This window comes from Heptranchias perlo, chromosome 9, assembly GCF_035084215.1.
Source record: "Heptranchias perlo isolate sHepPer1 chromosome 9, sHepPer1.hap1, whole genome shotgun sequence".
NCBI classification, from domain to species: Eukaryota; Metazoa; Chordata; class Chondrichthyes; order Hexanchiformes; family Hexanchidae; genus Heptranchias; species Heptranchias perlo.
Genome location: NC_090333.1, coordinates 52,312,637 through 52,330,245, shown reverse-complemented (window position 1 = coordinate 52,330,245; position 17,609 = coordinate 52,312,637). Strand labels below are relative to the sequence as shown.

At 42.6% G+C, this 17,609-nt stretch overlaps 1 protein-coding gene and 1 long non-coding RNA gene across 13 annotated transcripts in view; one reads left to right on the top strand and one right to left on the bottom strand.

The window, feature by feature from the left end:
- The window catches only part of pde4dip (phosphodiesterase 4D interacting protein), a 432,228-nt gene that overhangs the window by 379,112 nt on the left and 35,507 nt on the right, over positions 1 to 17,609 (top strand). For 11 of the 12 annotated variants that reach the window (XM_067990444.1, XM_067990435.1, XM_067990437.1 and 8 more), the window contains 7 exons: positions 2,861 to 2,998; positions 5,095 to 5,271; positions 6,843 to 7,094; positions 10,938 to 11,069; positions 14,612 to 14,734; positions 16,061 to 16,250; positions 17,220 to 17,341. In XM_067990444.1, coding sequence (XP_067846545.1) covers positions 2,861 to 2,998; positions 5,095 to 5,271; positions 6,843 to 7,094; positions 10,938 to 11,069; positions 14,612 to 14,734; positions 16,061 to 16,250; positions 17,220 to 17,341 — 1,134 coding nt within the window. The remainder of the gene's footprint in view (positions 1 to 2,860; positions 2,999 to 5,094; positions 5,272 to 6,842; positions 7,095 to 10,937; positions 11,070 to 14,611; positions 14,735 to 16,060; positions 16,251 to 17,219; positions 17,342 to 17,609) is intronic. The other variant, XM_067990443.1, reaches the window with a different exon arrangement.
- LOC137325390 (uncharacterized) overlaps positions 10,889 to 17,609 on the bottom strand; it is a 42,461-nt gene continuing 35,740 nt past the window's right edge. The window contains exons 2-4 of the long non-coding RNA XR_010963873.1: positions 15,279 to 15,352; positions 12,378 to 12,510; positions 10,889 to 11,576 (exon numbers count right to left, since the gene is read on the bottom strand). This is a non-coding gene — a long non-coding RNA (uncharacterized lncRNA). The remainder of the gene's footprint in view (positions 11,577 to 12,377; positions 12,511 to 15,278; positions 15,353 to 17,609) is intronic.

Below are 17,609 nucleotides of genomic sequence, written 5' to 3'. Positions count from 1 at the left end.
TCAACATTTGTGTGGAGAAATACCAGTGGAAATGAAATTAAAATATTTCTATGATATTGCAATGATGATGTGAAGTGGTGCAGATGATTAGTACACCCCTTCATGTTTGCGAGCTGCATTCAAATTCTGCCTAGATCAATGGAATGACGCTGTCTTCTGCCTGTCTGCAAGGGCCCAATGTGAATTTTATTTGTAGCAATTCCCATTGGGTGTGGGTCTGCAACACAAAACCACCCATAATATGGGTAGCCCCTCAGAAAGGCATAAATGACGGCTAGTGTGGGAAACGGAATAGGGCACACCAGGACAGTACAGACTCCAGATTATGACATTTTTTTTTACAAACATTGCATCTGGTCTATAAGGTACCCTGGCCTAGGAATGCTTGATACGGATGCTGGGCATCTAAATTGAAAAAAAATTTAATATCAGTGCCAACATTTCACACCTTAAATTACACAAGCCACCGAAACACTAATGTTAGTACCAATATCATAAACAGATTACAATCATTTGTATGAAGATCTCCACTTGTAAGTCAAAATAACCCACTGTGCCAGCTTGACTCAGCTGTTAGCTCTCTCAACTCTAAGTCACAAGGTATGGTTAGATTTGAGCTAAGCTGACACTACAGTGCAGTTCTGAGAGAACACAGCATTGTCTGAGATCCAGTCCTTCAGATGAGACATTAAACCAGGGTCCAATCTGCTTGTTCAGTTGGTTCAGGTGGATGTTAAAGTTTCCATGACACTATTGAAGAAGCGCAGGAAGTTTTTGCAGTGTCCTGGCCAACATTCGTTCTTAAACCAGCAACACCATTGGTGTCTGTGGGATGTTTCTGACGCAGAATGGCTACCATATTGCCTCCTTGGCAAAATACACTGCACTCCACAAAGTAATCCATTTGTGAAGTGCTTTGAGGTGTTTCAGCATGATAAGACACTATATTATTTATTTATGGCTTTTACCAATTGTGAGTTAGTCTCAGTTATGGAAATAATTATTCTGTCACATGGCTGGCTGAAACGAGGAGTTTCTACCCACTAATGAGCTGATTGTAAGAAATCTAGATCCTTCATTACTTGTGTTATCCAGTCAATCTCATTCAGTTATCATAAAATTGCTGCTAGTTATAATCTATCCTGTGTTATAGCCCATTTCGGCCTCTCGTCATCACAGAGTGGCCTTGTGACATCACAGAATGACTTAATGACGTAATAGTGATCTCATCATCAGAGTGTGACCTCATCACCACTTCATTAACCTTAAACGTAACTTTATTTCACAGCTCATTTATCATAGAATAGAATTTCATAGCACGGAAGAAGGCCATTCAGCTTAAATCTATGTCCTTTAGTTCTTGAACTCTCCACTAGGGGAAACAGGTACTTCCTGTCTACTCTATCTGGGCCCCTCACAATTTTGAACACCTCAATCAAGTCACCCCACAGCCTTCTCTGCTCCAAGGAAAACAACCCCAGCCTATCCAATCTCTCCTCGTAGCTGCAATTTTCAAGCCCTGGCAACATTCTTGTAAATTTTCTCTGCACTCTCTCCAGAGCAATTATAATAGGAATTATTGCAAATGAAAATGACAATTTAGCACAAGATTAGAGGAAAATAAATTTTGAGCCCATCCCAAACCAATTCCCAGAACCTAACCCATAGCTACCAAATGGAGGCACACAATGAGCATCAACAGAAGACAATACCAGCATTAACTGAGAATAGATCTTATTCAGGGCATGTCACCTCCTCCTCCTAAAAATAATACACAGGTGACATCTCAATCCTAAATAAATATACAAAAACAGGGAGAACTTCTTAAGTTTTTGTTTGGAAATGCAGTATGCACACATTAAGCAATTTAAACAACTAACATGGTTCCCTGCTCAGTGCTTCGGCTATGGGATGAAGTGGAAATCAGGAAGGCTGCTCTCCATTGTCCTGCACCCCTCAATCGCACCAGACCCTCTTCCCCCCGTCCCGTCCCCCCAACCCCTCTCCTCACTCTCTTCATGATAATTTTACTAGTTTCTCATTCCTGGCATCATTCTAGTGAATCTACACAACGCTTTCTTTGGTTTTAATGTCCTTTCTTTAATGGGGTGCCCAAAACTATGCACAGTACTTTTAAATGTGGCCTAACAAATGTTTTCTACAAATTCACTGCTTCTTTACTCTTGTTCTCTATGCTCCTATTTATAAAACCCAAAATTCTATTGACCTTTTTGTTGTGGCTTTATTATCTACCTACACTCGCATTTTCAGGGAATTACATATTTAAATCCCATATTTTCTCTGTTCATTAACAGTGTTGAGTCTTTCCGCTAAATGTATATATACTCCCATTCCTCTTTTTTTTAACCTCATGCTGATCCATATTAAGTTGCACCAACTACCTTTCTGCACATTCTGCTAACCTTTTTGTGTCTTCCTTAAGATTTTTACAGTTTCTCCTCACTGTTTGCCCACCCTTCTACTTTGTGTCAACAGCAAATTTTGATATTCTATTCACTATACCTAATCATCTATATATACACCAACAACTGAAGACCCAGCAACACCAATTTAGCCTCACTATCCTTCCTGCCATCCATGCTGATAATTTTTTCTTATATCATATTCCTGAATTTTTCTAACAAACCTCTTGTGAAATACCTTATCAAATACCTTCTGAAAATGTATATGCACTACTGCATTCCCTTTATCTGTCCAAGCAGCAAATTTGGTGCAAACGAAAAACTACTAAAAATGAACATCAAAATCCACCAGAAGTTTCATGCCAGTAAAGTACTTGTGTGCGCGTGTGCTTGTGGCATTTGGGACATCTCACTACATTAACATTTACTCCTCTTAGATGATCAAAGTCATTGTGAAAATCCATCCCAACATTCATCTCTCGCATCTGCTTCATCATGTGAAAATCAGCCAAAAGGCAATGCCAGCATCTCACCTTTACAGCAACCCTGCATGGACACCGTTAAGTCACAAAAAGGTACGGTTAGAGACTGCTCAATGGGTGGAGCTTTAATTGGGGCACTAAATTGAGTGTAGTGGCTTAAATGAATAAAGTGGGGGAGAGGTCCAGTTTTTCCTCTCTTATGTGCATGCAGTGATCTGGGAGCTGCCATGGTGAAGTTTCCCAGCTTTCTGAGTATAATGTACAGCGCTGTTTAATGCTGGGTGGCCCCAGTGTTGCACTGCCACCACTTGGTGCCACTTGTTTGCTGGGACACCTATTGGTAAGAATCAAGTCCTGCAAGATTATAAGATGAAGAAGACGATATGGTGGGTTAGGAGCTGTGTTCCACACAGTGATTTTCAATCTCAGTCACACTGTCTGGTTGGACAAGCAGTAAATGAAGCGTAAGGCGTAGAATTTCTGTGGGAGTTCTCCCAATTGTCTGCCTGGCAGAAAGTCCGTGGAAACCCCAGAGAAATGGTGTAAACTGACTGAAGTTACGGTGGACGATCGGGAGAACCCCCGCAGAAATTAATGGCATAAGTGTTTTCCCGCAGAGGGATAATTAGCAGACAAGCTCCGCAGGTTGTCATCATACTTCCTCTAACAGCTGTACAAGGCTATGGTAGCATAGTGGTTTTAGTTCTGCACTAGCAACTCGGAGATTGTGAGTTTAAATTCCAACTCAGCCAGACATGAAATTAAATTCAGTAAATCTTTGAGCAGGTTCCAGGGGAAAAATGGCCATGATTAAGAACATAAGAAATAGGAGCAGGAGTAGGCCATACGGCCCCTCGAGCCTGCTCCGCCATTCAATAAGATCATGGCTGATCTTCTACCACAACTCCACTTTCCTGCCCTTTTCCCATATCCCTTGATTCCTTTAGATATTCCCAAATATCCATCGATCTCAGTCTTGAATATACTCAACGACTAAGCATCCACAGCCCTCTGGGGTAGAGAATTCAAAAGATTTACAACCCTCTTGAGTGAAGAAATTTTTCCTCATCTCGGTCCTAAATGGCCGACCTCTTATTTTGAGATTTATGATTGTCATTAAAAACCCAACTTTTTCATTAATATCCTTCAGGGAAGCACCTGTACCCAATCTGGTCTTCATGTGACTCCAGTCCCACTGTATGAAATGCCTAGCAAACCACTCAGTTGTAAAAATAGTCACTACAGATGGCCCATTACTACCTTTTCAGAGCAACTAAGGAGGGACAATAAATGCCACATGACCAGTGTTTCCCAAATCCCAAGAACAAATACTTGCTCGAGTAGATTGGCAGAGAGGTGAATGCACATTAGCTGCCATGGACAACACACAGGGTCGTGCGGACCCAAGAATGGACACCTCACCTTCCATCCTGAATTACTCTGATACTTGATTAGCTCAGATGGTACAGTAAACCTGTCCAATGTGAACCGAGCTATACAGATCAGCAAGATAAAGGTTTGTCCCTGCTCTGTACTGAGTCAGCCAGGATGGTGGTAGGTTTGTTAATATTTGCATCACTGCCCCTGGGCTAGGGTGGAGAAAAATCAGCCAGGATTCCCACTCCTGATCACTATCCAGTTAATCCTGCTGGAAAGGGTTCATGTATGGAGGTTGGATGAGGGCAGGATTGGGCTCAGGTGTGATGTCCCTGATGGTGAAATAACCTGTTGACACTCGCAGTCTGGGCTCACATATGAAAAATGGCCACTTGGGTGAGTCACCAGAGTGCAGGTGGTGACCCTAGAATATACCTGAGCAATTATCAGTGCCTTTGGGAGAGGGGGGAAATTTGGGGGGAGGAAGGAGTGTTTCCTTGTACAACAAGCAGCTTCCAATGTATCAATGTTCCAATCTTCTCATCCTCACCATTTCAGATGCCTGAGCTATCAGACCATTTTGCTCAGATTGTCACCTGCCACTGTAAAATAAGCTGATGTGTAGGGCTTGGAAGGCAGAAAGCATTAAACCACAAATTAGCAATTCCAAATCTAGCCAGCGTTATACATAATAGAGAACAGGTTCATAATACATCTCTGTGTTTACTGTGTTTTATGTTCAAGTTTCAGTGTTTATTTTTTATACAATTTTTCATCTTATTTCTATTTTCGATTCTCCTGTCCATCTTTAGGCCTCTATTCCAGCAGTGTGCTACCAAGCCCTAATGCCTCTCAGGCTTCATATTGTGCTGACTTCCCTTGTCAGTTCAGAAGCTTGCCCTTTGGCCCAGCTTACCCCACAGCATCAACATTTTCCCTGGCCGAGGTCCAGCAGGAACTTCACATGTTGCAAAGACAGCTGGGAGAAAGTGAGAATTTTACCTGATATTCTGCTTGGATACCGCCTATATAACTGAGCATGTGCAAAACAGCATGGAGTGGAGTGGAGATTTAATTGGGGCACTAAAAAATATTTCTGTGTTTTAATTGTCCATTCAAATGTTTTTTCTTTACTTGTGGACAGATTATTACATCTTTGTTCTAAATTATACTTCAGGTCAGAGGTTCAATCAACAGTCTGTGCTAAGTTAGCTGAAGTGGTTGTAGTGGCACTAAAATTGACCTCAACACCACTAGGCTAGGGAGAGGAAAAATCAGATAGGGTTCCCGGTCCTGATCACTAACCAGTGACTCCTGCTGGAAATTGTGTTTGTGAACGTCAGGCGGGGGCAAGATTGGACATAACTGCGATGCCCTCCACAGTTGAAAAATCTGCCAACACTTTCTGTTGAGTTACTTGGGTGAGGTAGATGGGGCAGCCAGCACTATGGGACCACACTCACAACTTTTAGCGGAGGGAGAAAACTGGCAAAAAAAAATTACAGGGTAAATTCAACGATCCCACGCACCAAGCAGGGAGCCACAGTGAAAGGTTGGAGATAAGGCTACAATACTCGAGTCTCTGATCTGCATTCACTACAAGCATGACTCTGCACTGAGGGCGTTGAATTTACCCATACATCTCCAGGCTTGTAATGGACGTCAAAATGTGTTGACATTTCCTGAGAAATTCAAGCATTGAGATCTTGAGAGAAGAGGACTAAGAAATCCAAATTATGGCAGACACAGTATGCAAGGAGGAGCTGTAATTTATCATTGCTAATAATAACTTGCAACAGAAAATTATATCATTGAGTCGGTGCACAGAAGGACATTCTTTCATCTACAGTCATATGCCTCTGATCAACATATGGAGTGTTTTAGTGGTACAGGCATGGAACACCCCCTCTAATCCTTCACTGCAGGCTATGAAGTCCCTTTTCACTGTCCAGCATGATATACACCTAATGCTATTAACACAAGAGTGACTCACTAACAACGCTTGCTTGTATAACAAATGCACCTTTTGTCTTTGGGACAACTTAACAAACTAACATTAATGAGAATAATATTCTACATAAATCAGTAACAGTAAGGTGGGTAAAATACCAGATTACAACATATTGCATGTTTCTGTAGAATGTATTTTGTTAAAAGGCCATTATTGCTGCCCGTGAAGTTGGGCAGAGGGTAGTTTTGGTAACAGTGAGGAATGAAATAAGCTGCTGCCAGGTCCAACATTTCTTGAAGAGATGAAGGAGTTCGTTCTTCATGGAGAAATATGCTGTTGTATGACTCTCATACTGTTTAAACCTTTTAGCTCTGATGGCGAGGGGGTAGATCAGGTCCTGGAATAGTTGCACCAATGGATAAGTGCAGTATTGGAAAACGGCTTATGCCGCAAATGGATGTTTGTGGTGGCCAGACATGAGAGATGGTTTCTGCCTTTGCGTGGACCCCTGTATCTCCATGAATGCCTGTAAGCTGAACATTTGCTGTTTCTGTTTTTTTTTCTCTCTCTTTCAACTTTCTGAACCTCCACCGAAAACCACTCCTGCAGACATGACCTTTTCTGGAACAAGCACTGCCATGTCTTCACATTTAGAGCAGGCTGGTTGTACCTCACAATCCCAGAATGCACTTCACCAGCAACTGAGTAGCACCAACAACCTGCAGGAGATCTTGAGAACCGCCAACAGTTACTTGGACAGCAGTGCACTCTGGGAAACAACTCACCGACCAATCAGAATCAATACGCTCGGGGATGTGTCCTCTGGATCATCGGGGTACCAGTCAGGGACTAATATGACAGGTAAAGAAATATTTGTGTTCTGGTAATTGAGCATATCTCTCTCTGAGTTTTGTGCCTTATTAAGATCATTAGCACGCTGTTGCCCAGGGTGAGAATGATCAGATGGATGCCTGCACTAGGCATCAGAGTTGAGTAAACTTTTATATTGAGGTAGTTTCTCTCTTTAATTGTGCTGAAATTGGTAGCTTCCAAACCGCAGAGGGACTGAAAATCCACAGGCCATGATCCCAGCAGCTATGCCAGGATGGCACCCGCTGGTTCCCTCCACTGCTGACTCCACCAGAATTTGCTGGATTATTGATTGGTACCTTATTTGCTTGGCGCCAGCAGGTGCCAATTTCACTTAAGCTTCAGTCTCCCCCATACTGCCATAAACTTCTGCTCCTGCCAGCTGCATGGGAGGGGTGAGGAAGGAAAATAAATGGATGAGAAAGGGCAGGAGAAAAACAAAATGAGACTGACTGAAGTGCACAAGAATACAGGCAAGCAAGCATCTATAGTATTGATTCATTCAAATGCAAATTAGTTTTCTTTCAGAAAATAATATTTTGGGATACAGTATGTGAGTACTTTGAGACATGACACATGATAAGTGTAGAATGGTTAGGAGGAACAGGTGACTTTGGACCTCCGGTTTCCGAAGCTTTCCACCACTGCAGGTTTTCCTCACCTCATGTCTGGGTCTGTTGTAGACTAATTGATAGAGATTGATTGTTATGATTAGTCAACAACTCCATTATTGTTGTAACATGCGACTATCAGGATGGTATACGGCAAACTAGATGGACCTTGGTTTTTTTCCATCTCACAATTCTTATGTTGCCCAGCCCTCTCCCCCTCCCCCCCCCCCCCACACTTTGCCGAGGCTTCCTTTGGCTCGCTATGTAAGGAGGCTACTACCACTTCCCTGGCCAGGACAACCCCACCCCCACACCCCTTCCACTAGGTGGGGCCTGCCAGCGCCTTACTGGAAGCTGGTATAACTCATCTGACTACAGTCTCCAGTTATACACAGGATCCCACGTGGGCTCCCAGTCTAGACAGTCCCCAGTCCCATCCTCTCTAACATGGCTTGTAAGGAGTGGATAGAGGCTCTGCCCTTCACAAGGCCAAACGGCAAATCCCAAACCAGGGTCGGGACCCTCCGTATCCAGGTCCTTGCCAACTTAGTTCTATTTGTGATTTTAATTCTTACTTGCTGGTCTGTCCTATTTGAATCTTTTGACCTGGAAGTTTGAAAGGGCGATGTTTAAAAATATTTATTGGAGCTCTGATTAGGATTTGTGCACCAAGTTCTATTAGTATCCCTAACATGAGCTATATGCAAATTAATGGGAACATTATGGTTCTATAGTACACACCTAAACCGGCCACAAAGACAAAAAGCCTGCAATCTCTCACTTACAAGTAGATTCTGACACTGCCAGGCCTGATTATAAGCACGTGTCATAAAAAAAATGACATTTTTAAAAAAAAGAAATGATGACGAGAGGTAGCATACCGGAAAAACATAGGACACGGTGACGTCAAACTGCGTATGGTGTGAAAGCTGAGAGATAGACTTCACTCAGTAAGAGAGACTTGGTGCAGAGTGCAGGAAAGCTCCATCTGCTTTTCTTTTATTTCACCCTCCCTCCCACACACCCACACACACCCACCTACACACACACACACACCTACACACACTCACACACCTACAGCTACACACCCACCTACACACACACCCCTACACACACACCTACAGCTACACACTCACCTACACACACACACACACCTAAACACACATACCTGCAGCTACACACACACATACCTACAGTTACACACACATCTACACACACACACCTACAGCTACACACACCTACACACGCACACCTACACGCACATACCCACACATCGCAACTGAAGTAAAAGTGAGATTTTATTTTCTTCTGTTTCGGATGAGACATTTAACTGAGGCCCCATTCTTCCCCTCAGGTGAATGTAAAAGATCCCATGGCACTAGTCGAAGATGATCAGGGGAGTTCCCACAGTGTCCTGGCCAATGTTTATCCCTCAACCAATATCACTAAAAAACAGATTATCTAATCATTTATGTCTGCTGTTTGTGGGACCTTGCTGCGTGCAAATTGGCTGCCGCATTTCCTACATTATAACCATGACCAACTTCAAAAGTACTTCATTGGCTGTGAAGTGCTTCGGGATATCCTAAGGTTCTAAGGAGCGCTTTTGTTATGAAGGTCTTTCTTTATCTTTCCAGTATCTATGGTGATACTTCAAAATCTTCTGTTTAGTTAAGCTCATTATCACTGGGTTTGACATGGAATTCAATATTCACTTTTCAATTATCTTTTATTCCCCCAACCCCTGCATAAATTGGCATGAGTTGTTTTTGATTGACCTTTAACAAACAACAAAAAAGATTCTATTTTATTTTTCCTAATTTTCCTGAACCTATTTTTGTATAGGAGCAAATCTCAGAGCAGCGCAAAATATTGGACAAACAGTCAGTTAGCATTTTCTACTGACATTGCACCACTGTTTACACATATCTAACTTTTTCTTAAGATTAAAGAAGAGGGGAAAGTATTTCCATCCTTGTGTTTACATCCCTTTATGGCCTCGCCCCTCCCTATCTCTGTAACCTCCTCCAGCCCTACAATCCTCCACGTATTCTACATTCCTCTGACTCTGGCCTCTTGGGAGTTAAATCCTCCTTCCCTTCGCCCCAACATTGGCAGCCGTGCATTCAGCCACTTAGGCCCTACTCTCTGGAATTCCCTAAACCACCCTGCCTCTCCACTTCCCTCTTCCTTTAAGACCCTCCTTAAAACTCACTACTTTGACCAAGCTTTTCGTTAGCCCTCCTAAAAATCTCCTTCTGTTACTCAGCACCCGTTTTCGTTACACCTCTGTGAAGTGCCTTAGGATGTTTCTCTACCTTAAAAACACAATAAAATGCAAGTTGTTGTAATTATTCCAACCATAGCTGTCAAATTACTAAAATTAGTGTAACTTTAAAAAAGATTAGGGGGTGAAATTGAAACTTGTTGCGCCCGTGCAGCCTAATCAGCGGTTCTTAAAGGGACCGCTAGAGGCCGCCGCCAAAAAGATAAGTTTAAAAGAAATACTTTCCTTAATGTGGAGCCAGAATGCTCCTCTTAGCTGCAGATCAAAACTGTGGGGCAATGCTGGCCACCACTCAGCTCCGGACTCACTTTAAGCTGGCTGGGACTCTACCCTCAAGCTGCCTTCAAGGCCATGACTGGTGCCTGCAGCTCGCTAGTACTATACTAATGAAGCCGGCAGATCAATTCGGCGTGATCCTGCCGCCAGAATCATTAGGCACATGCCAGATCACGCACCATTCACAATACAGCCTCTAAACCTTAGCGTCTGCCCTGCCCTGCTCAGCTAGTAAATGCACTGTCCAGTGTGTCACTGGCCCACACACACTGGGTGGGACCAGATTGACCAATGTCTGCTAAATCAGCCACAGTGGCAGTCGTGGTGTTGCAATTGCCCCCAGTGCCCCTGGGTTAGGGGTAGGAAGAATCAGCAAGGATATTTGGCTGTTATGCACTCCACGTTCAAATAGACTGCTCACACTCACTTTCTGTGAAAAATGACCCTTGAGCAGGAGGCACCTGGCATCCATTCCCCAGCATGAGTCAAAGCCTTCAGCAGATGATGGGAAAGAGAAGGAAGAATGAAAAACAATTCTTTTTAAAGTTTGACCCTACCTTTGTTATGCGAATACGTAAAACCAAGTGAATTGTGCAGACAAATTGCCTTTATTATAACCATTGCTAAGACACAAGTTTGTTTTATCTTATTTTTGTGTAGGTGCAGAGTTGCTGGAGGAACATCTTCGGGAGGTTCGCGCCATGCGTCAGCGCCTAGAGGAATCCATCCGCGCGAACGACCGACTCAGGGAGCAGCTCGAAGTGCGCCTGGCTGCTGCAGCCAAAGAAAACGGTAAGACAGTCTTAAATTCAGACGGTTTATATTCTAGTTAGACTGGTTGTGATTTTGATGATAAACTATTATAAACTAACCTACGGTAAGATGTCACAGGAAAACTTGAGTCATATGGCAACAGAGGGTGGATACATGATACAGGCTCCCACAGCACTACCAGGGCTGCTCTGCACCAGCCACAGTGGTACACAAACATATCCTTGGGATGACTCTCGCTGCAACTTATCCTCCCTTTCTGAGGTGTAGCACCTAACCTCTACTCATCATATTTCCACAGCATTGCAGCTGAGATGAGAGATTCAGCAGAGCAGGGCATCGAATTTGTGTCTTTTTACTGAATGGCACCGTGTGATGATGCAACAATACGCTGCGCCATGTTTAAGTGATTGTAACCAAGGCAACCAGGCAGAAGCAAAGCTAGAGTACCGTCAACTGGGAGACCCAAACATAACTCCTAGTTTTGGTAGTCAGGTTTCCTCTAGGAGATGGGTTTGCAGATTTCACCTGAGGGACAGGAAGAAAAACAAGTTGACTAGAGGCTGGTGTCAACGTACCAGACCTTTTTGCCCTCTGAAACAACCTTGTCCGACATCCAGTCTTGGATGAACCGTAATTTCCTCTAGCTAAATATTGGGAAGATTGAAGCCATCGTCTTCAATCCCCGCCACAAACTCCATACTTGTCACCGACCCCATCCCCCTCCCTGGCCATTGCCTTAGGCTAATCTAGGCTGTTTGCGACCTTGGTGTTCTGTTCAACTTTGAGCTCAGCTTCTAATTTCGCTTTCTCTTCATCATAAAGACCACCAATTTCCACCTTTGTAACATCACCCCTACTTCTGCCTATCTGCTGCTGAAACCCTCATCCATGCTTTTGTCAGCACCATGCTCATTACTTCAATGCTCTTATGGCTACACTTACATCCTTCACCCTCCGTAAACTTCAGCTCATCCAAAACTCTGCTGCCCTGTCTTTTCCTATCCTGCACCAAATCACTTTCATTCGTCAACCATGTCCTTATTGACCTGCGTTGGCTCCCGGTCCTCCAATGCTTCAATTTAAAATTTTCATCCTTGTCTTTAAATCCTTCCATAGTTTCACCCTTCCTTAGCTCTGTAACCTCCTCTATCCCTATAATTGCCCCCCGAACTCTCCATTCCTCTGACTATGGGCTCCTGTGCATTCCCCATTTTGTTTTCCCCACCATCTGCCATCTGCCTGGGCCCCAAGCTCTGGAATTCCTTCCCTAAATCACTCTCCACTCCCCCCCCCCCACTCCTTGTTATAGACCTCCTTAAAACCCACCTGTTTGACAAAGCTTGTAGTCATTCCTCCTAATCGCTCCTTCTTTGGCATCCATTTTACCGTATGCCTTTGTGAATTGCCTTGGGGAGTTTTTCAAGTTGTTGTTGTTTTGCATTGGAAACCCCTGTTCTCCCTGGTGGAACAAATCTACAGTAAGTATTTGTATCTTTGTAAATTGTGCATTCCACCATAAACAGACAGTAAGAGCTACAAGAAGGAAGTATGAAAAGAAACTTGCAAGGGATATCAAAATCAACACAAAAAGTTTTTACAATTATATTAGGAAAAAGAGGGTGGTCAAGAGCAATGTGGGCCCCTTCCAAACTGATAATAGTGATATTGTAAATGAAAATAAGGAAATGGCAGACATGTTAAATAATTACTTTGTGTCAGTATTTACAGTAGAGGAAGAGGATAGCATGCTGGACACCCCAAGGAAATTTTGAATCTGGGATGGGGACTCACCATAATTAATATGAGCAAATTAATTGTAATGAAGAAAATAATGCCACTAAAGAGTAACAAATCCCCAAGACCAGATGGTTTCCATCCCAGGATTTTAAAGGAAGTAGGTGAGAACATTGCAGATGCCCTAACTTTCAAAGTCCTCTCGATTCAGGAACCGTTCCTTTAGATTGGAAAATTGCACGTCACTCTGCTATTTAAGAAAGTTGAGAGTGGGAAACCAGGGAATTATAGACCAGTTAGCCTAACATCTGTTGTCAGGAAATTACTAGCGTTTATAATTAAGGATAGAGTGAGTGAACGACCTTGAACATTTTCAGCTGATCAGAGAAAGCCAGCATGGATTTGTAGAGGGTGACAAACCTGTTTGAATTTTTTGAAGAGATGGCTAAAGTAGTGGACAGGGGAATGTCTATGGATGTTGTTTATATGGACTTCCAGAAGGCATTTGATAAAGTCCCTCATAAGAGACCATTAGCTATGGAACAGCTATGGAGTTGTTGAAACTCATGGAATTGAGGGCAAATCATTGACCTGGTTAGGAAATTGGCTGAGCGGCAGGAGACAGAGAGTAGGGATAATGGGCAGGTACTCAAATTGGCAGGATGTGATTAGTGGTTCCCCACAAGGATCTGTGTTGGGGCCTCAACTATTCATTATTTATTACGACTCAGATGACGGGATAGAGAGCCACATATCCAAGTTTGTCGATAACACAAAGTTAGGCAGCATTGTAAGCAGTTGGAAGCATAAAATTACAGAGAGATATTGATAGATTATGTGAATGGGCAAAACTGTGGCAAATGGATTTCAATGTAGGCAAGTGTGAGGTAATCCACTTTGGACCTAAAAAGGACAGATCAGAGTACTTTCTAAATGGTGAAAAGCTTGAAACACTGGAGGTCCAAAGAGACTTAGGTTTCCATGTACATAGATCATTAAAATGTCATGGACAGGTACAGAAAATAATCAAAAAGGCTAATGGGATGCTGGCCTTTGTATCTAGAGGACTAGAATATAAGGGGATACAAGTTATGCTACAGCTATACAAAGCCTTGGTTAGACCATACCTGGAGTACTGTGTTCAGTTCTGGGCACTGCACGTTGCAACCTAGATTTACTAGAATGATACCGGAACTCCAAAGGTTAAGCTACGAGGAAAGATTACACAGACTAGGATTGTATTCCCTGGAATTTAGAAGATTAAGAATGATTTGTTTGAAGTGTTCAAGATATTAAGGGGAACTGATAGAGTAGATAGAGGGAAACTATTTCCGTTGGTTGGGGAATCCAGGACCAGGGGACACAGCCTAAAAATTAGAGCCAGGACTTTCAGGAGCGAAGTTAGGAACTTCTAGATGCAAAGGGTGGTAGCAGTTTGGAACTCTTTTCCGCAAACAGCAGTTGATACTAGCTCAATTGTTAATTTTAAATCTCAGATGTTAATTTTAAATCTGAGATTGATAGATTTTTATTAACCAAAGGTACTAAGGGATATGGGGCTAGGGCGTATATATGCAGTTAAGTCACAAATCTGCCATTATCTCACTGAATGGCAGAATGGACTCGAGGGACTAAATGGCCTACTCCTGTTCCTATGTTCCTATAAATATGCAAAGTGATAGATTATCTACATGTTTACACATTTGACAGGTAGACACTCATTCAATACTTTACTACATCAGACCCTGATGGACTGGAATCCTTGATGAGGATTTTTCACCCCTGGCATTTTGGTGTCTGATTTGGTCCCTCTTATTTTCTTGTAGCTGTTCCTCCCACTAACATCTACATCCAGGGACTGGAAACAATGACTCAGCTATCAGAAGAGAACCGAATGCTGAGGGATGAGATCCTGACTCTCCAGGCCCGGCTCACTCAAGTGCCCAGAGGTGAGACACTGACTACGAGCTGAAGTTCCTCTTTTGATGAAAAATGAAGGAGTGACTGTTTTTCTCTGTAATTAACAACCCACCACAGAAGTTGCATTCTCAGAAATCATGCATTTCAAAGCCACATGTGGATCGTTAATTGTTGAGAAAAGCGGACATTTCTCCCGTTTTTTGTAAGTGAAATTTCACCTCCAGTGTTACATAATGAACAGTTTGAATGTTGGTAATGCAGTGCTAACTAAGTCACAGAAGTTGAATGTAAAATAGTTAAAGGATGGAAAGAAAGTTTCTCCACTCTTTCCTCCATCGCTCACTCTACATGGACTTGGTTTAAGCATTCAAAAGAGAAATGGGCAGATTTCTAGTTTAACAAATTACTGAAGGACACAGATTTGTTGCCAATGAAGGAGGGAAATAGTAATGGTCGGATTAAGTCGTGTATGTGGACCTAAATAATAGGATGACCTAGATGGTGGGTGACAGGCTTTTTCTTATTACCTTGTTCCTTCAGGATACCAGGCTTTACACTCATACTATTACTCACTATTCTCAAGTCCTGCTGAATTTAACGGCCCCTTCACATTGGAGTGCAGTTGCTGGCAGCATTCAGTGGTAGTGCTGTAATGTAAATGAGGTGATGTTACTTCTACCAGAAGTACAGAAAACTACCTCAAGAAGTCTTGTTTGTCTGTTCCTTTAGAGGAAGCAGTGCCAGAGATGGCAAACACTAACTTCGCTGGTCCTTAGGGAATCCCGACAAATTTTAACTTTTGAGTTGTGCCAGCTGCATGAGACCCGCATATAGGGAGCTGGTGCCACTAGCACAGACCTCAGTGCAAGAGGCAGAGGAGAGGATGAGAAGCTTCTTAATCATCTGCTTTTTAAAGTGCCAATGAGTGCTGAGCAGCACTGCCGTACATAACGCAAATCATTGAATCAACAGTATAATCATTTGGGCTACTAGCCAAATTGATCGCTATAATAGGTTTCCACTGTGTATCATGTAGCCCTCTGCCTCTCTACCTCACTCTCCTCCTTTAAGACTCTCCTTAAAACCTATCTCTTTGGCCAAGCTTTTGGTCACGCTTCCTAATCTCTCCTCCTTTGGTTAGGCGTCCATTTTTCTTACGCCTCTGTTGGAACATTTTGCTACGTTACTCTATCATTACAAGACGTTTTTGTTTTTGGTTAAAAATAAAATTTACATTTATAACTTTATCTAAAAGCCTAGCAGATTTCACAAACAATACATTGTTTTTTGAAACATTGCCAACTAGTGAAAATAACATTTGTTCTGAAATAATTTGTTTTTTTTTAACTGTATAGAACAGGCCAAAGAAGTGGAACAACTGAGGGAGAGCCTGTTAACAACCAGGGCCAGATATCAGCTCTTGGAGACAGAGCTGGATCAGTGGAGGGAAGAGAACAACAGATTGCAGGCCGAAGTCAGGGATAGACAGGAGGAAGCACTGCAGCTGAGAGAAGAGCAGCAATGCAGCCAAAACAAAAGCAATAGGTGCTGAGACCGATTTTCTATTCTTCTGATATGTCCATAGGCCAGTGATGTCCATTCTGCTTGCCAAGTGGCTGCATTACATGAAACTGTATTCCACTGGTGCAGCCTGTCCAGCTATAGGAGTTGCTCAGTAAATAAATACTGGCTACATCATAGTCAACACAACTTGACCTGTTCATTGTCTGATTTGAGCTGCACTGTTTCTGAGGGAATTGGATGTTGCAGTTAGAAGACTGTCATTTCATCTAAGGGATATCAGTTTGAATTCAGTACTGATTAATAGGTGTACGAAGTCTCTTCCTGCAAACGGTCAGCCTCAGTCCAATTCTTAATGGATGTGAGTCCACAGTACAGAATTGGCACTAAGTTGGTAAATTCATTTGGAGAAAAGATAACAATAGTTGGTGTGTGGAATGGAAATGGTACTTTGGCTTCGGAGGTTGAAATTGAGTCTCATTGCTAAAGAGTAGAGGGAGATTTATTCTACATCTAACCTCTGCTTCACCTGATAGGAGCCTTTGAGTACTAGATGTGGTAAGAGAGTATTGTACAGTGACATTATTCATTTGTTAAATACCACATGCTGGTATCCCAAGGATGGGGTACATCATATGAAGCAGAATGGCAGCATGACATCTGCATAATTAAACCATCTGATAGGGGCACTGACCCTATGATATTTCCCCCATTGACAAATTAAGTTAGCCATTGTTTTGGGATTGACATTCTTTGAAGATCCCACTGAGACAGATTGTCTTAGCAATTGCTTTGTGAGCAATAAGGAGGGGGAAATTTCCTCTGTGTGTTTTGTGAACAAAATCATAAACCCATTTATAAAGAACATTTACAATTTTGCTACAGATAAGAGAGGGAGGAAATCTTCCTCCAAGATATGAACACTACATAGGCCTGTGCTAACACTTGTCTATTCTCCCTGTTCTGATATGTTTGCTTTGTCCATCTGTGCAGACTGTTGCAGGAGATGACCATGCTCCAACAGCAGCTAAATGAAAGCCATCAGCTACATCATTCTCTCCAGTCTGAGATTCAAGTGTACGAGAGGCTGTATGGCAAAAAGAAACCTTTCTCAGGTAGGAACTGCTCCAGCTCACCAACATGATTTGTCCAGATTTTCCATTCCTTCAATTCCATTGTAAACTATTCTGAAAAACACATAATAGCAAATAATTCTAGATTCCTGAATTAGTACCAGGACTGAGATCTGAATGAGGCACTGTATTTCAGATATTGAAGGGCCGCCTGTTAGACTCCCCGCTCGAAATTCAGTTCTACTGAAATCAATGGAGCTGAATATCAGGGTGGGGGGGGGGGGGGTAATATAACAGGGGTAGTATCAGG